Source organism: Carcharodon carcharias, chromosome 3, assembly GCF_017639515.1.
Source record: "Carcharodon carcharias isolate sCarCar2 chromosome 3, sCarCar2.pri, whole genome shotgun sequence".
In the NCBI taxonomy this organism is placed as follows: domain Eukaryota; kingdom Metazoa; phylum Chordata; class Chondrichthyes; order Lamniformes; family Lamnidae; genus Carcharodon; species Carcharodon carcharias.
In genome coordinates this window covers 27407760-27433563 of record NC_054469.1, presented here as the reverse complement: position 1 = coordinate 27433563, position 25804 = coordinate 27407760, and the positions used below count along the sequence as shown (strand labels likewise).

At 43.4% G+C, this 25804-nt stretch overlaps 1 protein-coding gene across 10 annotated transcripts in view; it reads left to right on the top strand.

Annotated features, from left to right (window-relative positions):
* Window positions 1-25804, top strand: part of kmt2ca (lysine (K)-specific methyltransferase 2Ca) — a 471931-nt gene that overhangs the window by 188135 nt on the left and 257992 nt on the right. For all 10 annotated transcript variants that reach the window (XR_005942627.1, XR_005942628.1, XM_041184363.1 and 7 more), the window contains exons 4-5: window positions 4277-4412; window positions 8546-8749. Coding sequence is in view for 8 of the 10 variants with exons in the window: in XM_041184363.1 (XP_041040297.1) it covers window positions 4277-4412; window positions 8546-8749 (340 nt within the window). In the remaining 2 variants the exon portion in view is untranslated. The remainder of the gene's footprint in view (window positions 1-4276; window positions 4413-8545; window positions 8750-25804) is intronic.

The following is a 25804-nucleotide window of genomic DNA, read 5'->3' as shown; positions in this document are numbered from 1 at the left end:
GATGACCCACTTCGGCCTCCTCCGGAGATTCCCAGCATCACAGATGCCAGCCTTCAGCCGATTCCATTCACTCCACATGATATCAAGAAACGGCTGCAGGCACTGGACACTGCAAAGGCTATGGGCCTTGACAATATAACATCAAAAGTACTTAAGTCTTGTGCTCCAGAACTCACCACGCCCCTAGCCAAGCTAGTCCAGTGCAGCTACAACACTGGCATCTACCCGGCTACGTGGCAAATTGCCCAGGTATGTCCTGTACACACAAAGCAGGAGAAATCCAACCCAGCCAATTACCACCCCATCAGTTTACTCTCGAACATCGCTAAAGTAACGGAAGTGGTCATCAACAGTGCTATCAAGCAGCACTTGCTTAGCAATAACCTGCTCACTGATGCTCAGTTTGGGTTCCACCAGGGCCACTCAGCTCCTGACCTCTCAGTCTTGGTTCCTACATGGACAACAGAGCTGAACTCCAGAGCTGAGGTGCGAATGACTGCCCTTGACATCAAGGCTGCGTTTGACCAAGTGTGACATCTAGGAGCCCTAGCAAAACTGAATTCAGTAGGAATTGGAAACTTTCCACTGGCTGGAGCCATACCTAGAACAATGGAAGATGTTTGTGGTTGTTGGAGGTCTGTCACCTCAGCTCCAGGACATCACTGCAGGAGTTCCTCAGGGTAGCGTCCTCCGCCCAACTATCTTCAGCGGCTTCATCAATGACCTTCCTTCCATCATAAGGTCAGAAGTGGGATGTTTGCTGATGTCACGAATGCTGCTGAACATTGTGCAAACTCAGATACTGAAGCAGTCCGTGTCTATATGCTGCAAGACCCGGACAATTTCCAGACTTGGGCTGACAAGTGGCTAACATTCGCACCACACAAGTGTCAGGCAATGACCATCTGCAACAAGAGAGAATCTAACCATCGCCACTTGACGTTCAATGGCATTACCATTACTGAATCCCCCACAGTCCACATCCTGGGAGTTACCATTGACCAGAAACTGAACTGGACTAGCCATATAATATTGTGGCTACATGAGCAGGTCAGAGGCTAGGAATCCTGCAACGATTAACTCCCCCCCCCCAATTCCCCAAAGCCTGTCCACCATCTTCATGCAAAAGCCAGGAGTGTAATAGAATACTCCCCACTTGCCTGGTTGAGTGCAGCTTCCACAACACTCAAGAAGCTTGACACCATCCAGGACAAAGCAGCCCGCTTGATTGGCACCACATCCACAACCATTCACTCCCTCCACCAGTGACGCACAGTAGCAGCAGTGTGTACCAACTACAAGATGCACTGCAGGAATTCACCAAGGCTGTTTCGATCGCATCTTCCAAACCCACGATCACTACCATCTAGAAGGGCAAGGGCAGCGGATAGATGGAACACCACCACCACCTGGAAGTTCCCCTCCAAGCCAACCACCATCCTGACTTGGAAATATATTGTCATTCTATCATTGTCGCTGGGTCAAAATCCTGGAGCTCCCTTCCTAACAGCACTCTGGGTGTACCTACACTACATGGAGTGCAGCGGCTCCAGAGGCAGCTCACCACCGTCTTAAGGGCATCTAGGGATGGGCAATAAATGCTGGTTCAGCCAGCGAAGCCCCATGAATTCATTTTAAAAAACCATCTCAGTAATGGTTATCAGATTGTACTACTTTATTTCTATTTGCACTATCAGTTGAACTGTTTTGTTTCAAATGCTATGTGCTTTTAGATACAGAGCCTTTAGTTTTGTCCCTTCATTATTTTTGCTGTAAGTCTTCTGATTTACCCTTAGATTTGTACTCTGTCCCTTCATGTCACAGCCTGCTTATCATTTCCCATGTTAATACCTGTCTTTCTTGCCTTGTCTTAACTCTTTCGTTGACCACATCTTCCCAAAATTTGATCCCTTGACCGTACTATTCAGTTTAAAACCCTCTCTACTTCTCTAGTTAGGTAACCCAAGAGGATACAAGCCCCAGCATGGTTCAGGTGCAGACTGTCCCAACAGTACAGATCCCACTTTCCCCAATACTGGTGTGAATGCCCCACAAACCAGGACCTACTTCTCCCACACCAGTCTTTGAGCCATGCATTCATTTCTCTAATCTTATTTGTCCTATGCCAGTTTGCACATTGTCCAGGTAATCAAATTATTACCCTTGAGGTTCTGCTTGTTAATTAGTGCCTAGCTCGTCATACTGACCACGCAGAGCCGCCTTACTCATCTTGCCTTTGTCGCTTGTACCCTACATGGATCATGACCATTGCCCCGTCCCCCCGTTCCCCTGTCCCTCCCCCCACATCCCCCGTTCCCCTGTTCCTCCCCCTCCCCAAGCAGATGTCTCGAACCCTGACACACTGGGTCGGCAACAAAGCCACCTGGACTCTTGCTCTTTGCTGCAGCGAACAGTGTCAATCCCCCTTACTATGCTGTCCCGTACTAACACTACATTCCTTTTTGCTCTACCCACTTAGATGGCTTCCGATGCCACAGTCGGTTTGCTCGTCTATCTTGCAGACCCCACTCTCATTCAAACAAGTTGACAGAACCTCAAACCTTTTGGACAGTTGCAGAGGCTCACACTTCTGCACTCCTGCCTTCTGGGTCCCCTTACCTGCCTCGCTTGCAGTCACACCCTGCTGTCCCTGCCACTGACCAAATCAGAAGACCCTATCCCAAATGGTGTGACTGCCTCCTGTTATAAAGCATCCAGATAAAGCTGCAGCTCAGTCTCCAACTCAATGACTCTGAGCCAAAGTTTGAGCCAAAGTTCCTCAAGCCGCAAACACTTAGCATAAACGTGTTTGCCTGGATCAGAGTTATCCAGGAGCTCCCACATGCTGTAGCCTTGACACCCCCACCTGTCCTGCCACCCTTAATGTGTTTTAAATAATCACTTTGTTACATTAATCTCTTATTTAATGTTGCTTTCTTATACATTTGATTAACTTTACCACCAAATTGTATACTTTTTTACACTCGGGGATAGAATAGAACTTACCCACTTACCAGATACTCACCAAACATCTAGCTCCGTTCCCTGTAGCAGAGCAAGAACCAGCCTTTCCTAGAGAGGGTATTGTGAGTTGCTTATGTTTAAGTAATTTTCCAGCAGGTTTGCATTGAGATATAGTAGTTACATGCCACTCTGCACTACCATTTTGTTCAGTAACGTGTCTGTTCAGTGCACCAACCCATTATGCAAGTGAGTTGCATTCTCTAACCTCGTGGAGGATTGTCATCTCCTTTTATATTTCAAATGTAAGTTTAATAAAATAGCTTAGCGCTATTTTGATATGTGTAGCTTCATGTAATACAAGTAGAGCTCCTGTGGAGTTGCTCTTACTGAGTATGGAGTGGTGATAAGACCATGAGACGTGGGAGCAGAATTAGGCCATTCGGCCCACTGAGTCTTCTCTGACATTCAATGAGATCGTGGCTGATCTGATAATCCTCAATTCCACTTTTGTGCCTTATCCCCATAACCCTTGATTCCCTTACTGATTAAAAAGCTGTCTATCTGAGCCTTGAAGATACTTAATGGATTTCATGGTATTAACTTCACATACGAGATGTAAGAGACATGAAACAGGTAAAACACATAACCCCCCTCAATAGTGCAGTTCCAGGGTGGTCAGCCCAATTTAGGGCACCAGCAGATTTAACTGCATTTCTATAATGGGGTCTATTAGCCCTGGTCTCCCCATAGCTCGAGTACTGACTCTCACTAAGTACTTCTTCATTAGAAGTATATGTGGGATTCTGAACAAGTTGCTAATGAGCATAACATTAATTCTGGCAGTGACAAGTGGAAAACTTTCTTAGCGCATCCATTAAGAACAAAATCTAATAGGACATAGATTCTCAAACTCCAACTTCAGAGTTCTGAATGTTTGGCCCTTGAAGCTTATGTAACTCAGCCCAATTTGTGCTCAAGTTTCTTTGCTTGCATTATGTAATTCACAACACCGATGTCTATTAGCATCAACAATTTGATATGTAAATTAATGGGAACTTGGATTTAAACCTAATCCGTGGTCCTGTATTTCTTTGCACACGCTTCTGTGGCCCATGAAGACCGAACACCTGGGCAACTCTACTATAGGATTTTCATTTTGTGCTACGTTAAAAAAAACAAGTCTTTTTAATTTATTATCTAGGCTTACCATTCCGGCAAGGCAAATTATGGATTGTATCAGTGGAAATATACAGGATAGTTTGGGTGTTCATTTGATACTTATGAAACTTGTTCGGTTTACTTTCCTCAACAGAAGTTAAAGATGACTCACTGGAGGAGGATACCCTTACAGAAATGGAGACCAATGAACAATCATCTCTCCTGCAGCGTTCAATATCTGAGGACTCTGCCAGCTCCATAACCTCAATCAACCTTGATACAAAAACCAGGTCAGAACAAGCAATGCTGACTCATATTATCATGATTCATATGGGGAATTCTGGGAAACAGCTTCCAAATGTATGCAGTAGGCCTGGTCAGAGCAGCCAGAATTATGCACTGTGCAACATTGAGATGCCATTCGCTTGATTTGAATAGGAGAAGCTGGTGATTTTCAGCTTGAGTGATTAATATTGATGGCCTTTTTTTGTTAACCACAGAATTGTTGCAGTGCAGGAGGCGGACAGCCGGCCCATCATGTCTGCACCGGCTCTCTGAATGAGCGTGATGACTCATTGCCATTCTCCTGCCTTTTCCCCATAACCCTGCACATTGTTTCTAAATAATCATGTAATGCCCTCTTGAATACCTCAATTGAACCTGCTTCCACCACACTTCCAGGCAGTGCATTCCAGACCTGAACCACTCGCTGTGTGTAAAAAGTTTTCTCACCCTTTTCTAACCCTTTATAACTTCACGGTGTAAATATTCGTAAGCCCATTCAAAGGTCATTCTAGAAACCCTTTGGCAAGTGCTCAACTTGTAAATATAACTTGCTCATTTGCACTCCATTTAGCTTGTTACAATTCCAGTGTGTATGAAATAGCTGCCTATAAAAAATGGGTACTGAAAAGGCGGTTACTGTTTGCTTTTGATTATATGCAGCAGTAATCAGCATAACCTATTGCAGGAAAACCAGTTGGATTTTTTAAACATTTGAAATTGAGAACAAATTTCTTCAGAATGTGCAAGTATTTAAAAAAAAAAATTCCAGCCATTTCATTAAGCACCACACAACAACTCAAGGTGTTGGTGGATGAAAGGAAGGAGTAATTATGCAACAGGATGAACATAATTGTTGGGGATGGGTGGGAAGCTTTCCTTTTTGGTGTGCAGAATTTGGAAATGTTTTCGTTTCGTGTCCAGAAATTTGAATTGGATGAAGTTTCAGAGCTGGATTAGAACTCCTCCTGCAGAGGTGTTGCATTGGCGCACATTGAAATATCAGACATTAAATAGTGATCCAGTACCCACATCAAGACACAAACAAAGCCATTAATTATACATACAGATATTGGTCATTGTCTGCGATGTGCTGTTTCAATTTGTATGTGCCAGTCTTGGGGAGGCAATGGTGTAGTGGTATTGTCGTGGGACTGGTAATCTAGAAACCCAGGGTAATGCTCTGGGGACCAGTTTTCGAATCCTGCCACAGCAGATGGTGGAATTTGAATTCAACAAAAAATCTGGAATTAAAAGTCTAATGATGACCATGAATCCATTGTCAATTGTCTAATTCACTGATTGTACTTTAAGGAAGGAAATCTGCCATCCTTGCCTGGTCTGCCCTACATGTGACTTCAGACCCACAGCAATGTGGTTGACCCTTAAATGCCCTCTGAACCAGGGCAGTTAGGGTTGGGCAATAAATGCTGGCCTAGCAATGATTTAAAAAGAGCATATAAGTGAATCAATCCTCAATTAACCCTCAGTTTAGAACCTTTTGTTACCAACTAATTGTTTATTGTGCGTGTTAATTCCATAATAGGTGTGGGTGTTAATTCCATACTAGAATATAATGTATCCATTTTCTTTCCTGTGCATTAGTGAACCTGGAGCCAATTCTAATATTCTCATTCGTGTGTTCAGATCTCTCATCCCTCCCCTAACTAACAATCTCCAGCCCTGCAACCCTTCAAGTACCCTGTGTTCCTTTAGCTCTGGCCTCGTGCATCTACCACTTACCCCACCATTAGCACCTGTGCCTGCAGCTCCCTATATCCTATGCACTGAAAATTTCTCCTTAAGCACCTTGGTGCCTCCACCTCCCCTCCTTTAAGATATTCCTTGAAACTTGCTAGTTTGACCATATTTTTAGTCATCTGTCTGATTATCTCCTCCTTTGGCTCTGTCTGTTTTTGTCAATCGTTTGTGATGTACTTTGGGATATTCTTATGGTCAAGGTGCTATATAAATGCAAGTTGTTGAGGTACAACTTTGTCACTGTGCTACTACAGACTCCGTTCTTGTGGAATATGCAAGATATTATTAAAAACGAAGTTGAGAAATTTGCATCATTAATTTTCATTAGCCCATTAGCTAAAGATTGCAGATTAAAATGTTAAATGAATGGGCCCATTATTGCTTCAGATTGACAGGTAGTGTGGTGTGGGATTATCGCTGAGTTAAAATCCCAGCATGGCAAATTGCACTATCAATTACTTTTTAAATCCAACTTTAACTTGTTAACCCTTAGTGGCATAGAAAGCCACTCAGTTGAGTGAACAATTTACTGTGAAGCATGTCATCATCTGCAGTGGCTCAATAAGAAGGCCCAATGAGTTCAGCTAGGGATGTCACCCGTACTCTAGAACAGATTTTATATAGAAAAAAAATCAGAAGAGTAAAAAGTTGTTAAGATAGGGTGAATATTTTAGTTGACTACACAAGTTCTAATGGTTTGTTTTCAAATTATACAGTAGTCTCGTATAGTAACACAATGTAATACTGTTACTGACATATTACATTAATCCCTCCCTTGTGGCATTTGCAAAACACGTTTTCTGTAATAGGCTTTTCATACAGTCCCCCAAAGTATTTCAAACAGAGAACTGTATGTTGAAATAATTTTTTAACAGCTCCTCTAGATAAATACTTTTTAAAAATATTACCTAAACAGTTCCTTGAAAAAAATAAAATATTTCCTCCATACAGTAATTAGCATTTTTATATTTATGTCAATCAAAAAAATAGCCTGTTTGGAGAGTTGCCTGAGCAGCAGAAGTCTCAACTGTATGATATATTTGGATTATCTGGAATAATTTTACTGAATTATGGACTTCTAAATGTTGGATATCTGTTCTGCTCTCTCATCCCACCAGGTTACATCCACAGAGGGGACATGGAATGACAGATTCCCAAAAGGCTGCTTTTTAATGGGCTCAGATGGGAATATTTCCTCTCTGGGAGGACACGTTTTAAACAGTTTGTTTTACCTGTGTCTCTGGTGGTAAATTATTTAGATTCAAAGTACTTCCCTTCCTGCATATTTCCCTATAAAGTTGTTGAATAACCAGTTGTATGAAGGGCAACACTGAAAGGAGGCAGGTGTGAAATAATTTATTTAATGTTGCAAGGCCAGTTCCTGTTTTAATGCTACCATTCTTACAGGAGGGGCAACTAATCTACTCTTCAATTTTAAAGGGTGGCCTTTTATCAATTTTTTTTTTGTTTTGGCAGTATTACCTGCAGTACAACTTGCATTTGTAGAGTGCCTTTAATGTAATACATGGGGAGCCAGTTTATTTGTTGACTGTTGACATAGCATTATCTATAGCCTGCCTTGCATTTTTTAAGCCTACTTTGGTGTTTAAAGAACTTAACCAATCAAATATCTAGGTGTCAAGTTAATTAAATCCCCGTCTTCCCCATCTCTGATTAAGTCACTGTTAGATTAACAATGGCCTGCCTCTTATTTCAGCAAGTAGCCAGTAAGCCTGTCTTGGCCATCAATATTTGCAGACTAGTTCACTATGTGGCAATGCAATTGAACCTATTACCCAATGCCCAAACACCTATCAAGCAGGGGTTGCTGTATATCATACAGGGGCAGAAGCCTTCACTTCGCACAAACTCAGGGTTGCTGAAATTAATTGTAGTTGTGCTGCCTGAGATCTTTTAACTCAGACTGAGATGTGTCAAGGACTACAAGAAAGAAACATCACTTAACAGATCAGATTTACTTTGAATGGGGACCATAGAATTAATTGGCATTTGTTAAATAGCTGCACAGACTTGGAAGCAGATCTTCTGCATTAAAGTTTGTTACCAGAGTACTACTACTTTTAATGATTGACCAGGTGGAAAAATAAATCTGTTTGCCTGAAACCCAGCTTCTCTAATAATTTGCAGCCAGTGAAATTGTTTGCATGGCACTTTTGTGTAACTGGAAATTGAGAGGTTTTGGGTATTTACACGTTGAACTCTGGATGCTTCCCCATATCTAGTAAATATCTTAATGTGATGGCAATCAAAATATTCTTCTCAATTTGGTGTATTTAAAAAAAATCATGATGGGGGAATGAGGTAGGGGGTAATTTATGATATGTTATGAAACTATAATAATATGTTGCTCCCTTTGCAGCAATGAACAGCTCTGTGCCTTGTGCTATTGTGGTGAGCGCAGCTCGCTGGGGCAGGGTGAGTTGAAAAGGTTCAACCCAACTCCAGATTTTACTGTGCTAAAAAAGAGTCCATCTCAAGCAAAGCAAGACAGTACTGATAGTCCAGAGGATGGTAATGACAACAACCACAAACAGTGTTCCACTTCACGAAGGCGACAGCAAAAGTGAGTAATTGTCCTATTAATTAGCAAAACTATTTTTCCCTGTCCCTTTTGTTGGTTTTTGAGGGCAAAACTTAATGCCCTTTGTTGGCAATTGGGGTTCCAAAATTCAGGATAGGCAGGTATTTGTTTTGCATTGCTGTTCTTCAGGTTACAAGAACCTATTTATAACTGTTTCATTGCTGTGGGCATTGTGTCAGTGAGATCTGAATCTGCAACATTGGACCATTTTAACATTTTGCATGCGCCTGTATATAGGGAGGAGGGGAAATTGGGATGTGGGACATGCATTGTATCCATTGGATTCGACTGGCTAGATGACCAGCTGGTCTTTTCCCTGTTTTGCATTTTTTCGTAAAGGTGCCATATAAATGCCAGTTCATGATTCCCAGGTTATACCAAAGGACTGGAAAAAGAATAACATACATCTTTTAAAAAGGGTCAAAAGAAGTTACCAGTATAAATCATCGCTTTTCAGTTGTAGGATGTTACATTTTGTAAATTACATGACACCTATCACTTGTCAGTGCAGCTTCCCAATCTGTTCACCACCTTTGAGCTTCATTCCATGCCTCGTCTTGTCATTCTCAAGTTGAATTCTGAGAAATTGTTTGCAAAGCCCTGGGTTTATGAGGGGACTTGGGATGGAGCTCAGATGAGGGAAGTTGATTGAATAACCTCCTCCCCGATGTATGGCACTTGTGTGTGTGCTCACTCAGAAACTAAGCTCCAGGTCATTGTCGACTCACTTCAAAGCACATGAGAAAATGTGCCTTTCATTCAAAGTATGGGAAACTAAGGTCCTACTCCAGTTAGTTCCCACAGCACACCTCCCCCACTGCCATCAATGAGATCATGGAAAACATAGACCATTTTCTACATCTTGGGAGCCTCCTCCCAATGAAGGCCGATATAGATGATGGAACTCATCATTGCCACCAATGTAGCAGCTCAGCCTTCGGTAAATTGAGGGAAAGAGAATTTGAGGACCAGGATCTCAAACCTGAGATTAAGATCATGGTTTACTGGGCATCAATGGTCCCCATGCAGCTATGTGCTTCAGAGCCTTGAACAACCTACAGCAGGCACATCAAAACAATCAAGACGTACCATCAGCGGTGCTTTTGCAAGATCCTCCAAATCAAATGTGAGAAAGGTAGCCCAATAGCAGCGTCCTTTTCCATGCGAACATGCCCAACATCAAGGTGGTAATCACTCAAAACCAGCTCTGCTGGGCAGGATGCATTGCTCATATACCTAACACGAGACTCCCGAACCAATTCAGAACTCGGTTGTAACAGAAGACACCCAGGAGGACAAACGGTTTAGGGATGTCCTCAAAGCATCCTTTAATTGGTTAAACCCGCCAGCTCATGGTAGTTCTTGGCTTGTGACTGACCAAAATAGAGAAGATTTATTTGGGAAATGTCCAAAACAACAAGAGACTTGGGAACATGCAGCGATGAAGTCAAGATGTTGGAGGGAACGCAGAGACCACCCAACACCTCACCTAAATAACCCTCCATGCACTACATGTCAGAGTCTGCAGATCACACATTAGACGTATCAGCCATCTCTGAAACCATCAAACCAGAGTGAAAGTGCGAGTGACTGCCTAAGAGAGGTGGTGGTGAATTTTTGGAATGGACTGCTTAGGGAGCCAGTTGAAACTGATAACATCAGTCATTTCCAGAGGAAGTTGGGGCAGGCATTTGAGTAGAAAATTAATTGAGAGATATAAGCAGAATTCTGATTTTGAACTCAGGTAGGCGAGCATACTAGACTGAAGTAGTCTTTTATGCTCCTTTATCTTCCTGTGTCCCTACTTTAAGCAGCCATTCAGAAGAATAATTGCTAGGGAATCTCATTAAGATGTTTCATCTGAGAAGCCTGGATGAAAGTAGATGGCCTTTCATAAAAGAGATTGCTAAAATTGAAATGAGTGGAAAGGGGCTGTAAATTATGAAATGGTTAAGTGACAATAGATGATTTTAAAAGCCTAAATGTTTTAGAATGAAGAAAAGACTAAAAGTAAGGAGCTACACAACATTTAGGTCATGGGAAACAATGAGAATAATGAACTATATAATCTTATTAAAAGCAGTTGCCATATATTAGTGGCTTAGAATAATTGTGCATTAGAATATATTCTGCAAGAATTGCTTCTTACAATGCTGTTCTCATCTTAGCTTAGCATTCTTTTAAATGCTAAGTTTTGTAACTTTTTTTTGCAGCATTTATGGCTGAAGCCTTCTAATTCTCTTATAATTGTTTCCTGAATCACTCAGGTTCTGAGATTCTGAAAGAGAATCTTTAATGGTGGGATTCGGGGGAAGGGAATTACTTACATCTTAAACTCCCTCCAGACACTCAGAATACTCATATTCATGTCCTTAATCACAAAAACCCCACTTGCATGGAAACACCACCACTTGCAAGTTCCCTTCCAAGCCACGTATCATCCACACTTGGAACTATATCGCTATACTTTCGCTATCACTGGGTCAAAGTCCTGGAACTCCCTCCCAAATAGCACCATGGGTGTACCTACACCACATGGACTGCAGCAGTTCAAGAAGGGCAGTTAAGGATGGACAGTAAAAATGCTGGTTTAGCCAGCAACACCCACATCCCATGAAAGAATGAAAAAAAAATTCTATTGTACAAGTCTTGGCTAAGCACCATTCCCAACAAATAAGTTTAAAAGATTATTCTTCACCTTTAAAAACTCCACAGGCTCACTTCATCATATATTATGACCTGGTTCAGCCTTAAATTGCGCTTGCACGTTTTGCTCCTTCAATACTAATTGCCTCCTCTTTCCCCTTTCCTCACTGCTTCACTTTTGGTGATTGGTCTTTCAGCCACTACCCTTTGGAATTCTTTCCTTAAATTCTCCACTCTGTCTTAAAAGTTAACCAAATGCTTTTCACTAACCGCACAGGTCTATTCTATGACAAACTTTAGCATTTAAAAGAATTTTAAGCTAAGATGAGAACAGCATTGTGAGAAGCAATTATTACAGAATACATTCTAATGCACAATTATTCTAAGTCACTAAAATGTGGCAACTGCTTTTAATAAGATTATATAGTTTATTATTCTCGTTGTTTCCCATGACCTAAATGTTATGTAGTCTGAAATCACAGAGTTTCCCTCATCACAGATGCTGTCAGACCTGAGTATTTCCAATGCTTTCAGTTTATTTCAGATTTCTGGCATCTGCATTGTTTTGTTTTTGTATTTTCACTGTTGTTCTTTTCATCCTGCCCATTGACTCATGCTACTTGCTGTTGTCAGTTTTGTTCTCCAATCTGTAAAATGCTCCTATATTTTGTTGATGTGAAGAGGGCACTATCGATGCAAATTGTTGTTTAATTACCAGGCCCCGTATCCGGGAAACTCTGGAACGGATGTATGCTGATATCACATGGAGTGAATTGAATTTGCTGGAGACTGGCATCTGTGATGCTGGGGACCTCAGGAGGAGGCTGAGGTGGATCATCCTCTTGGCACTTCTGGCTGAAGATTGTGGCAAATGCTTCAGCCTTATCTTTTACACTGATGTGCTGGGCTCCCTCATCATTGAGGATGGGGATATTTGTGGATCCTCCACAAATAATAACCTACTTTTCTACTCTACCCAGCAAAGATGGCAACCTCACATTTTCCCCTCTTATATTCCCATCTGCCAGATTTTTGCACACTAACTTAACCTCTCTTTATCCATTTGTAGACTCTTTGTATCCTCCTGACAGTTTGCTTTTATACTCATTTTTGTATTGTCAGCAAAGTTGGCTACAATACAGTCAGCTCCTTCATCCAAGTCATTAATACAAAATGTAAATAGTTGAGTTCCTAGCACTATATGGATCAGAACTCTCTGATCTTGAAGGCCAATTTGAAAAAATATTAACTTAACACAGAGATGAACACCACGGTGCAAGCCATCGTCTTGGAAGACGGAAGGCTGGCTAATTGAATGGAATTAAATTGACCAATCAAAAAGGGAATGGCTGAAAAGATATTCCCTGTCAGGTTAGCAGAGTGGATAAACCCAACAATGGCTGCATATTCAGAGCTGCTATTGCTAGCTGTAACACGCCATTATCATGATTCTAGAAAGTACCTCAGTCATTAACCAGCATCAGGAGAGATTCACCAGTATGCATTGTAAAGCATGTTATGATAATAGTGAACTTCAGAAAGTGTAAAAAGTCACTTAATCATTTGGGACGCAGGAGGAGACAGGGGACTTTGCAGAGTGAGACGGAGCCTGAGTGCGTAGCGAATTAGGTTCATGTGGAAATTCAATGCACGGGGAATACGTGACATACATAGGAATTGTTCTAAGTTAATTAAGTGAATAATTATATTAACTTAACTAAATAACATAAGTAATAATGATAGGACAGGTGTTCTGTTGCAGCTGTGAAACGTTCGTGCTTTTGGACACCAAGGCGATCCATGATACACGTTAGCAGAAAGTGAAGAGTCATAGAGGGATACAGCACAGAAGAAGGCCCTTCGGCCCATTGAGTCTGCCCCAGTCAAACAAGCACCTAACTATTTTAATCCCATTTTCCAGCACTAGGCTCATAGCCTTGTATGCCATGGCATCGCAAGTGCACATCAAAATACTCCTTAAAAGTTATGAGGGTTTCTGCCTCTACCACCTTTTCAGGCAGTGAGTTCCAGATTCCCACCACCCTCTGGGTGAAAAAATTCTTCTTCACATCCCCTCTAAACCTCCTGCCCCTTACCTTAAATCTATGCCCCCTGGTTATTGATCCCTCCACCAAAGGGAAAAGTTCCTTCCTGCCTACCCTATCTATGCCCCTCATAATTTTATACACCTCAATCATGTCCCCCCTCAATCTCCTCTGCGCCAGGGAAAATAACCCCAGTCTATCCTATCTCTCCTCATAAGTAAAACTCTCCAGCCCAGGCAACATCCTGGTAAATCTCCTCTGCACAATCTCTAGTGCATTCACATCCTTCCTATAATGTGGATTCCAGAACTGCACACATACTCTAGCTGTGGCCTAACCAGCATTTTATACAGTTCTGGCATAACTTCCCTGCTCTTATATTCTATGCCTCGGCTAATAAAAGAAATTATTCCATATGCCTTCTTAACCACCTTATCTACCTGTCCTGCTACCTGAAGGGACCGATCGACATGCACACCAAGATCCCTCTGATCTTCGGCACTTTCCCAGGGTCTTTTCCCCATAACCCTTGATTCCCTTACTGATTAAAAATCTGTCCATCTGAGCCTTGAAGATACTTAATGACCTAGCCTCTACAGCCTTTGCTATAAAGAATTCCACAGAATGACTACCCTCTGAGAGAAGAAATTCTCTCTTCTTCGCTGTCTTAAATGGGCACCCCCCATTACTCTGAGATTATGCCCTTTGGTCCTAGACTCTCCCACAAGGGGAAACAACCTTTCAGCATCAACCCTGTCAAGCCCCTGAAGAATCTTATATGTTTCAATAAGGTCGCCTCTCATTCTTCTAAACTCCTACAGGCCCAACCTACTCAACCTCTCCTCATAAGAAAATCCCTCCATACCTGGATTTTGAGGAGGTGACCAGGTGTGTAGATGAGGGTAGTTGATGTAGATTTCACCGAAGCCTTTGACAAGGTCCCACATGGGAGACTTATAAGGGAGGCAAATGCACATGGGATACAGCGTAATTTGATAGGGTGGATTCAAAATTGGCTTAGTTGTAGGAGGCAGAGGGTGATGACAGAAGGATGCTTTAGTGACTGGAAGCCAGTGTCATACCACAGAGATCTGTGCTCATTCCCTATTATTTGTCATTTATATAAACGACATAGATGACTATGTGCGGGTTAGGATTAGTAAGTTTGCGGATGACACAAAGATTGGCCAGGTGGTTAACAGTGAGGTTGAGTGTCTTACAAAAGCAAAGTACAGCACAGGAACAGGCCCTTCGGCCCTCCAAGTCTGCGCCGATCACATTGCCCAACAGCTAAAACAATTTGTACTTCCGGGGTCGTTATCCTTCTATTCCCATCCTATTCTTGTATTTGTCAAGCTGCCTCTTAAACACCACTATCGTACCTGCTTCCACCGCCTCCTCTGGCAGCGAATTCCAGACACTCACTACTTTCTGTGTAAAAAAAAAACTTGCCCCGCACATCTCCTCTATAGTTTTCTCCACTCACCTTAAATCTATGTCCCCCAGTAATTGACTCTTCCACCCTGAGAAAAAACTTCTGACTATCTACTCTGTCCTTGCCACTCATAATTTTGTAAACTTCTATCAAGTCGCCCCTCAATCTCCATCGCTCTAATGAGAACAATCTGAGTTTTTCTAACCTCTCCTCATAGCTAATAATCTCCAGACCAGGCAGCATCCTGGTAAACCTCCTCTGCACCTTCTCCAAAGCCTCCATATCCTTCTGGTAATGTGGTGACCAGAATTGCATGCAGTATTCCAAATGTGGCCTAACTAAGGTTCTATACAGCTGCAGCATGACTTCCCAGCTTTTATACTCAATACTCCTGCCAATGAAGGCAAGCATGCCATATGCCTTCCTGACTAACTTATCCACCTGCGTTACCACTTTCAGTGACCTGTGGACCTGTACACCCAGATTCCTCTGCCATTTACTGTATAATTGCTGCCTGTATTAGACCTTACAAAATGCATTACCTCGCATTTGTCCGGATTAAACTCCTCCTGCCATTTCTCCGCCCAAGTCTAGAACCGATGTATATCCTGTTGTATCCTTTGACAATCCTCTTCACTATCTGCAACTCCTCCAACCTTAGTGTCGTCTGCAAACTTACTAATTAGCCCAGTTACATTTTCCTCCAAATCATTTATGTATACTACAAACAGCAAAGGTCCCAGCACTGATCCCTGCGGAACTCCGCTAGTCACAGCTCTCCATTCAGAAAAGCACCCTTCCACTGCTACTCTCTGTCTTCTATGCCTGGGCCAATTCTGTATCCATCTTGCCAGCTCACTTCTGATCCTGTGCGACTTTGCCTTCTGTACCAGTCTGCCATGAGGGACTTTGTCAAAGGCCTTACTGAAATCCATGTATTTAACATCCACTGCCCTTCCATCATCGATCATATTTGTTGCTACCTCGAAAAACACGATCAAGTTAGTGAGACACGCCCTCCCCTTCACAAAACCATGCTGCTTGGGCTACAGGAAGCTATAGACGGGATGGTCAAATGGGCAGATAATTGGCAGGAGTATAACCCTGAAAAGTGTGAGGTGAGACACTTTGGAAGGAGTAATTTGACAAGGAAGTATTCAATGAACAGCATGGCACTAGGAAGTTCTAAGGAACAAAGTGACCTTGGCGTGTGTGTCCTTAGATCTTTGAAGGCAGAGAGGCATGTTAGTGGGGTGGTGAAAAAGGTATATGGGACACTTGCCTTTATCAATGGAGGCATAGATTACAAAAGTAGGGAGGTCATGTTGGAGTTGTATAGAACCTTGGTGAGGCCACAGCTGGAGTACTGCTTGCAGTTCTGGTTGCCACATTATAGGAAGGATGTGATTGCACTGGAGGGGGTGTAGAGGAGACTCACCAGGATGTTGCCTGGGATGAAACATTTAAGTTATGAAGAGAGGTTGGATAGACTTGGGTTGTTTTCGTTGGAGCAGAAAAGACTGAGGAGCAACCTGATCGAGGTGTACTAGATTATGAGGGGCATGGACAGAGTGGATAGGGAGCAGCTGTTCCCCTTAGTTGAAGGGTCAGTCACAAGGGGAAATAAGTTCAAGGTGAGGGGCAGGAGGTTTAGGGGGGATGTGAGGAAAAACTTTTTTACCCAGAGGGTGGTGTCAGTCTGGAATGCACTGACTGGGAGGGTGGTGGAGGCGGGTTGCCTTATATCCTTTAAAAAGTACCTGGATGAGCACTTGGCACGTCATAACATTCAAGGCTATGGGCCAAGTGCTGATAAATGGGATTAGGTAGGTCAGGTGTTTCTCACGTGTCGGTGCAGACTCAATGGACCGAAGGACCTCTTTTGCTCTGTGATTCTGGGATCCACCTCGTGAACCTTCTCTGGACTGTCCTACCATGCATTGTGTATTCCCGTGCCTTGTTTGTCCTGCCCAAGTTCATCACCTCTCACTCATCCAGATTAAATTCCATTTGCCGCTGATCAGCCCATCTGACCAGCCTGCCTATATCCTCCTGTAATCTAAAGTTACCCTCCTCACTATTTACCACCCCACCAATTTTCGTGTCATCCACAAACTTCCTGGTCAACCCTCCTACACTCAAGTCTAAATCGTTTATATATACCACAAACAGCAAGGGGCCCAACACCGATCCCTGTGGAACCCCATTAGACACAGGCATCCAGTCCCAAAAACACCCCTTGACCATCACCCTCTACTTCCTGCCACAAAGCCAAATCTGGATCCAATTTGCCAAATGCCTTGGATCCCATGGGCTCTTACCTTCGTTATTAGTCTCCCATAAGGGACCTTATCAAAAGCCTTGCTGAAGTCCAAGTAGATTATGTCAAATGCATTGCCCTCATCTACACACCTCTTCAAAAAATTCAAACTGGTAAGGTATGACTTCCCCTTAACAAAACCATGCTGACTGTCCTTGATTAATCCCTTCCTCTCCAAGTGTGGATTAATTCTGTCCCTCAGAATTGCTTCCAATAGTTTCCCCACCACTGATGTTAGACTGAATGGCCTGTAGTTCCCTGGTTTATCCCTTCCTCCTTTCTTGAATAACAGTACCACATTGGCTGTCCTCCAGTCCACTGGCACCTCTCCTGTGGCCAGAGAGGCATTGAAAATTATTGCCAGTGCCCCTGCTACTTCCTCCCTTGCCTCAATCAAAAGCCTGGGATACGTTTCATCCAGGCCTGGAGATGTATCTAATTTTAAGCCTGCCAGACCACTTAGAACTTCCTCCCTTTCTATGCCAATTTCTTTAATTATATCACAGTCCTTTTGCCTGATTTCCGTAGCTACGTCTTCCGGCTCCACACACATTACCACTATGGTCCTTAATAGGCCCTACTCTTTCCCTAGTTATCCCCTTACTCTTAATGTACTTGTAAAATAACTTTGGATTTTCCTTTATTTTACCTGCCAATGTTTTTTCATGCCCCTTTTTTGCTCTCCTAATTTTCTTTCTAAGTTTTCCACCTACACATTCTATACTCCTCTAGGGCTTCCGCTGTTTTGAGCCCTCGGTATCTGCCATAAGCCTCTTTTTTCTCTTTATCCAATCCTGTATACCCTTAGACATTCAAGGTTCCCTGGATTTGTCATTCCCACCCTTTGTCTTTACTGGAATATGTTGGCCCTGTACTCTCCCTATTTCCTCCTTGAATGAGCGCCACTGCTCTGGCGCAGATTTACCTAAAAGTAGCTGCTCCCAGTCCACTCTGGCCAAATCATATTTTATCTTATTAAAATCGGCCTTCCCCCAATTTAGGACTCTGATTTCTGGCCCATCCTTGTCCTTTTCCACAACAACCTTGAATCTAACCGAGTTATGATCACTATCTGCAAAATGTTCCTCCACTGATACCACCTGTACCACTTGCCTGGCTTCATTCCCTAAAATTAGTCCAGGACCCCCCCACCCCACCTTTCTTGTTGGACCTTCTACATACTGGCTTAAAAAACTCTCCTGGATGCATTTTAAGAATTCCGCTCCCTCTAAACCTATCACACTATGACTAACCCAGTTAATGTTGGGGAAGTTGAAATCTCCCTCTATTACTACCCTATTATTTTTACACTTCTCTGAAATTTGCTTACATATCTGCCCTTCTATTTCTTTCTGATTGTTTGGGGGCCTATAGTACACTCCCAGCAATGTGATTGCTTTTTTTTTTCCTTATTAATTTCCACCTGCATGGCTTCATTTGAGGAGTCTTCTACAATATCATCCCTCCTTACAGCTGTAATTGATTCCTTAATCAATATTGTGATACCCCCTCTTTTGCCTCCTCCCCTGTCTCGCCTGAAGATCCTATATCCTAGAATATTGAGCTGCCAACGCTGCCCCTCTCTCAACCATGTCTCTGTGACAGCAATGACATCATATTTCCAAGTGTTAATTTGTGCCCTCAACTCATCTGCCTTATTCCTCACACTGCTTGCATTAAAATAAATACCATCCAACCGTGCCAAACTCCCTTGTGCCTTAACTGGCCTATAACTTCTATGCCTTCCAGACTCACATGCTCTCTCTTCTAATTTTGGCTGTACATCTGCCCCTGCTGAACCGCCTCTCAGGATCCCATCCTCCTGCCAAGTTAATTTAAACCCTCCCCAACAGCACTAGCAAACCTCCCCGCAAGGATTTTGGTCCCATTCCCATTCAGGTGCAACCTGTCCACCTTGTACAGGTCCCAATATCCCAGAAATCTAAAGCCCTCACTCCTGCACCATCTCTCCAGCCACGCATTCATCTGAACTCACCTCCTAATTCTATACTCACTAGAGCGTGGCACCAGAAGTACTCCAGAGATTACTATCTCTGAGGACCTGTTTTTTAATCTGCTTTCTAGTTCCCTTAATTCTGCTTGCAGGACCTCATCCTTCTTTCCACCTATGTAATTGGTACCAATATGTACCACGATCTCTTGTCTGTTTGCCCACCCCCTTTAGAATGCCCTGCAGCCATTTAGTGACATCCTTGACTTTGGTGCCACAGAGGCAACATACTATCCTGGAGTCATCTCTATGACTGCATAAACACCTGCCTGTTCCCCTTACTATCCGGTCTCCTACCACTATTGCTTTCCCCCCCTTTTCCTCTCCCCCCGTGCAGCTGAGCCACTGATAGTGCCATGAGCATGGCTGCATTCTCCAGAGAAACCGTCACTCACTGTTTTCCAACACAGAAAAACGGTTCTCGAGCGAGATGCCCCTTGGGGATTCCCTGACTACCTGCCTGACATGTTTCTTTTGACTAATGGTCACCCATTCTCTCTCTGTCTGCACTTCTGTAAGCTGTGGGGTGACTATGTCTAAAAACGTGCTACCCACGAAACTGTCAGCCTCGTGGATGCACCTGAGTGCCTCCAGCTGCCGCTCAAGCTCCAAAACTCGGAGCTCAAGTAGCTGCAGCTGGGGCCACTTCCTGCACACGTGGTTGGTCAGAGCGCAAGGAGTGCTTAGGACTTCCCACATGTTGCAGGCGGTACATAACACAGGACTGAGCTGCCCTGCCATGCCTCTAGTTGAAAAAACATTCTTACTTTTAAGTTAAATACAGTAAAAAAAAAGTTAAATTATTTATGTAATTTAAATTAAAACTAGAACTCTTACCTTTCCTTAGCTTAATCTATTTTAAACTGGAGAAAAACACTTACTACTCACCAATCAGCTCTCACCTTTGTGCTGACGTCAGTTTTTGAAGCTTCCCAGCACTTGCACTGGTTTTGAACTCTCCGCCGTCCTCTTGTGATGTCACTCTTGTTATTTTCAATAAGAACTGACTGCAGGACACTCTTCCCAGACTGCTTCACTGCGATGCTGACTGCAGGACACTCTTCCCAGACTGCTTCACCGCGATGCTGACTGCCGGACACTCTTCCCAGACTACTTCACTGCGATGCTGACTGCAGGACACTCTTCCCAGACAAGCAGCTAGAGGAATTCCAGATCAGGACTATTCACCTGGAAGCCAAACTGTGTACATTGCGCAACATAAGGGAGGGGGAGAGATACCTGGGCACTTTGTTCCAGAAGACAGTCACACCCCTTAGAGTGCAGGGCTGTCTGTCTTGGTCAGCAGCAAGGGACAGGAGGAATGTGGCCATCAGTGAGGCAGGTAATGGGACCGAGCAGACAGTAGTGTAGGAGCCTCAGACTTGGCAATTGTCAAACAGGTTTGAGGTGCATTCAACCTGTGTGGACTAAAGCGAGGTCTGCAAGGTGGATGAGCAAGCTGGCCGTGGTACCATGGTACAGGAAGCTGTTCAACCAGGGGAAGAAAAAAGGAATGTAGTGGCAGTAGGGGACAGCATAATGAGGGGGATTGACACCGTTCTCTGCAGCAAAGAGCAAGAGTCCAGAAGACTGTTTTGCCTGCCTGTAGCCAGGGTTTGGGACATCTGCTCAGGGCTGGAGTGAAACTTACACTGGAAGGGGGAGGATCCAGTCGTTGTGGTCCATGTAGGTACTAACCACATAGGCAGGACAAGGAAGGAGGCTCTGCATAGTCAATATGATGAGCTATGTGCCAAGTTAAGAAGCGGAACCTCAAAGGTAATAATCTCTGGATTATTACCTGAGCCACATGCAAATTGGCACAGGACAAATAAGATTAGAGGGATGAATGCATGGCTCAGAGACAGATGTGGGAGAAGTGGGCTCTGGTTTGTGGGGCACCAGCACCAGTACTGGGGGAAGTGTGGGCCGTATCGTTGGGATGGTCTACACCTGAGCCGTGCTGGGATGTATGTTCTTGTGAATTACATAACTAGGGAAGTAGGGAGGGCTTTAAACTAAACTGGGAGGGGGTGAGGGATCAAGCTTGGTAGATGGGGCAAAGCAAGGGGTAGATTTGAATCAGTAGACCATAATAGTAATATGGAAAATGAGGGTCGTAGAATAGCAGGAAGGGACAAAGAAAACTAAGAATACACCAATAGTCAAGACTACAAAGATAACAAAACGATGAAACTGACAGCTCTGTATCTTAATGCACATAGCATTCGTCACAAAGTAAATGAATTGATAGCACACATTGAAGTAAATAAGAATGACCTGATAGCCATTGCGGAGATGTGGCTGCAGAACGCAAGGATTGGGTCCTGGATATTGATGGGTATATGACATTCAGGAAGAATAGAAAACTAGGTAAAGTTGGAGGGAGGGGAGCACTGTTGTGTGCAAGGATGGCATTGGTACAATAGTTAGAGATGACCTAGTTTCAGGACATCGGGATGTAGAATCGGTTTGGGTGGAGATGAGGAACAGTAGAGGAAAGAAGTCACTAGAGGGAGTGGTCTACAGGCCCTGAAATAGTAACCACAATGTAGGACAAAGTATGCAAGAAGAAATATGGGTGCTTGTGATAAAGGGATGGCAATAATCATAGGTGATTTTAATCTATATATAAATTAGAAAAATCAAGCTGGCAGTAGTAGCCTGGATGAGTTCATAAAATTCATTCAAGAGAGTTTTTTAGAGCAGCACATCTCGGCTCAACCAGGGAGCAGGTCATATTAGACTTGGTGTTATGTAATGCAACAGGATTAATTATTGACCTCAGAGTGAAGGCACCCCTAGGTAGCAGCGATCACAATGTGATTGAATTTTACATCCAGTTTGAAAGGGGAAAAGTGGGTCTAAGCATAATATTTTAAACTTAAATAAAGGCAACTATGTGGGCATGAAAGCTGAGCTGGCTGAAGTGAACTGGGATACTAGGCTAGAGAATAGATCAATAGAGAAGCAGTGGCAGACATTAACAGTATACTCAGACTAAATACATTCCTACTGTATAAAAAAAAATTCTAAAGGGAGGACCCACCACCCCTGATTAACTAAAGAAATTAAGGAAAGCAGCCAGCTTAGGGAAAAAGCAAATAACTGTGCAATGATGAGTGGTAGGTCAGATGATTGGTCAAGATATAAAGAACAGCAGAGAATGACCTAAAGGATAATCAGGGGAAAGAAATTAGAGTATGAGAGGAAGCTAGCTAAAATGTGAAAATGGATAGCAAGAGTTTCTACCGGTATTTAACAAGTTAAAGAGTGTGTACAATGAGTGTTGGCCCTCCAGAACGTGACAGTGGAGAGTTAATAGTAAATAATAAAGAAATGGCAGATGAAATTAACAAATATTTTGCTTTCCTCTTCATTATAGAGGATTCAAAAAACATTCCAGAAATAGCTGTAAATCAGGAGGTGGAAGGGAGAGGGGAACTTGGTGAAATTGCAATCACCAGGGAAGCAGTATTGAGCAAACTGATGGGACTGTGGACTGACAAGTTTCTGGACTTCATTATAATATCCTAAAAGAGGTGGCTAATAAAGTTTTTTGAATTCATTCATGGGATGTGGGCTTTATTGCCCACCCCTAGTTGCCCTTGAGAAGGTGGTGCTGCCTTCTTGAACCACTGCAGTCCTCGTGGTGTAGTTAAACCCACAGTGCTATTAGGAAGGGAATTCCAGTATTTTGACCCAACAGCAATCAAGAAACAGAGATATATTTCCAAGTCAGGAGGGTGAGTGACTTGGAGGGCAGCTGCCAGTTGATGGTATTCCATCTGTCTGCTGCCCTTGTCCCACTAGACGGTAGTGGTTGTGGGTTTGGAAGGTGCTGTCTAAGGAGCCTTGGTGAATTCCTGCAGTGCATCTTGTAAATGGTACACATTGTTGCTATTGTGCGGCGGTGGTGGAGGGAGTGAATTTTTTTGGATGTGGTATCAATCAAGCGTACTCCTTTGTCCTGGACAGTGTCAAGCCTCTTGAGTGTTGTGGGAGCTGCACTCATCCAGGCAAGTGGGGAGTATTCCATTACACTCCTGACTTGTGCCTGTGGATGGTGGACAGGCTTTGAGGAGTCAGGAGGTGAGTTACTTGTCACAGGATTCCTAGCCTCTGACCTGCTCTTGTAGCCACAGTATTAATATGGCTAGCCCAGGTTCAGTTCAATGGTAAACCCCCCAGGATGTTGCTAGTGAGGGTTTCGTTGATGGTAATGCCATCTGATCTGCTATTTGTGTGATGGCTTAGCTCTGTCTATCACTTGCTACTAATGCTATTTGGCATGCAAGTAGTCCTGTGTTATAGATTCACCAGGTTGACACTTCATTTTTAGTTGTGCCTGGTGCTGCTCCTGGCACGCGCTCTGGCTCTCTTCGTTGAACCCGGGTTGAACCCCTTGCATGATGGTTATGGTGGAGTGGGGGTTATGCTGCACCATGAGGTTACAGATTGTGTTCAAGTACAATTCTGCTGCTACTGATGGCCCAAAGCACCCCTTGGTCTCAGTCTTGAGTTGCTAGATCTGTTCAAAATCTATCTTTTCTAATCATCTGGAAGAGTCCCAGAGGATTGGAAAACTTCCAATGTAACACCCTTATTCAAAAAGCGAGGGAGACAAGAAACAGGTAACTATAGGCCAGTTGGCTTAACATCTGTCATTGGGAAAATGCTAGAGTCTATTATAAAGGATGTAATAGCAGAGCATTTAGAAATACATAGTATTTCAAGCAAAGTCAGCATGGCTTAATGAAGGGGAAATCATGCCTGACAAATTTATTAGAATTCTTTGAGGAGGTAACAGGCAGGATAGATAAAGAGGAACCAGTAGATGTAATATATTTGGATTTTCAAAAGGTGTTCGATAAGGTACCGCACAACCTGGTGAATCTATAAGGCTACTTAATTAGATAAGAGCCCATGGTGTTAGGGGTAGTATATTAGCATGGATAGAGGATTGGCTAACTAATAGAAGATGGAGAGTTGGGATAAGGGGGGCATTTTCAGTCTGGCAACCTGTAACTAGTGGAGTGCCACAGAGATCAGTGCTGGGCCCACAATTATTTACAATATATAATTAATGACTTGGATGAAGGAAGTGAATGTACTATCGGCAAGTTTGCGGATGATACAAAAATAGGTGCGAAGGCAAGTGATGAGGATGACACACAGCCTACAGAGGGATACAGACAGGCTAAGTGAGTGTGCAAAAACTTGGCAGATGTAGGAAAATGTGACGTTATGTACTTCGGCCAGAATAACAGAGGAGCTGAATGTTATTTAAATGGGGAAATACTGCGAAAGCTGCAGTTCAGAGGGATTTAGGGGTCTTCATGCATGAACCACAAAAAGCTAGCATACAAATTCAACAGGTAATAGGGAAGGCAAATGGAATGTTAGCCTTTATTTCAAAGGGAATGGAGTATAAAAGGAGGGAAGCCTTGCTAAAATTAGATCCCCTTATCTAAGGAAAGATATACTGGCGTTGGAGGTAGTCCAGAGAAGGTTCACTAGGTTGATCCTGGGTATGGAGGCATTTTCTTATGAGGAGACATTGAGTAGGTTGGGCCTGTACTCATTGGAGTTTAGAAGAATGAGAGGCGACCTTTATTGAAACATAATATTCTTCAGGGGCTTGACAGGGTAGATGCTAAGAGGTTGTTTCCCCTGGTGGGAGACTCTAGGACCAGAGGGCATAAGACAGAGATGAGGAGGAATTTCTTGTCTCAGAGGATAGTGATTCTGTGGAATTCTTTATTGCGGAGGACTGTTGAGGCTGGGTCGTTAATATATTCAAGGCTAAGAAATACAGATTTTTAATCAGTAAAGGGAATCGAGAGCTATGGGGGAAAAGCAGGAAAGTGGAATTGAGGATTATCAGATCAACCATGATCTCATTGAATGGCGGAGCAGACTCGATGCTATGAATAGCCCACTTCTGCTCCTGCGTCTTATGGTCTATCCCATTTAGCACAGTGGTAGTGCCATACAATATGATGGAGGCTTGCTGGGCCATTTCTTCAGTGTGAAGTGGGGCTTCGTCTCCACAACGTCTGTGCAGTAGTCATTCCTACTGATGCTGTCATGGACAGATGCATTTGCGACAGACAGGTTGGTGAGGATGAGATTAGGTATGTTTTTCCCTCTTGGTTGTTCCCTCACCACCTGCCACAGACCCAGTCTAGCAGCTATGTCCTTGAGGATTCCGCCAGCTTGGTCAGTACTGGTGCTACCAAGCCACTCTTGGTGATAGACATTGAAGTCCTCCACCCAGAGTACATTCTGCATCAATGCCACCCTCAGTGCCTCTTCCAAGTATTGTTCAACATTGTTCAACACTGATTCATCAGTTGAGGGAGGACGGTAATTAGCAGGAGGTTTCCTTGCCCATGTTTGACCTGACTTCATGGCAGAGTTGATGTTGAGGACTCCCAGGTCAACTCCCTCCTGACTGTTTACCACTGTGCCGTCGCCTCCCCTAGGTCTCTCCTACCGGTGGGACAGGACAAATCCAGGGATGGTGATGGTGGTGTCTGGGATATTATCTGTAACACATGATTTTGTGAGGATAACT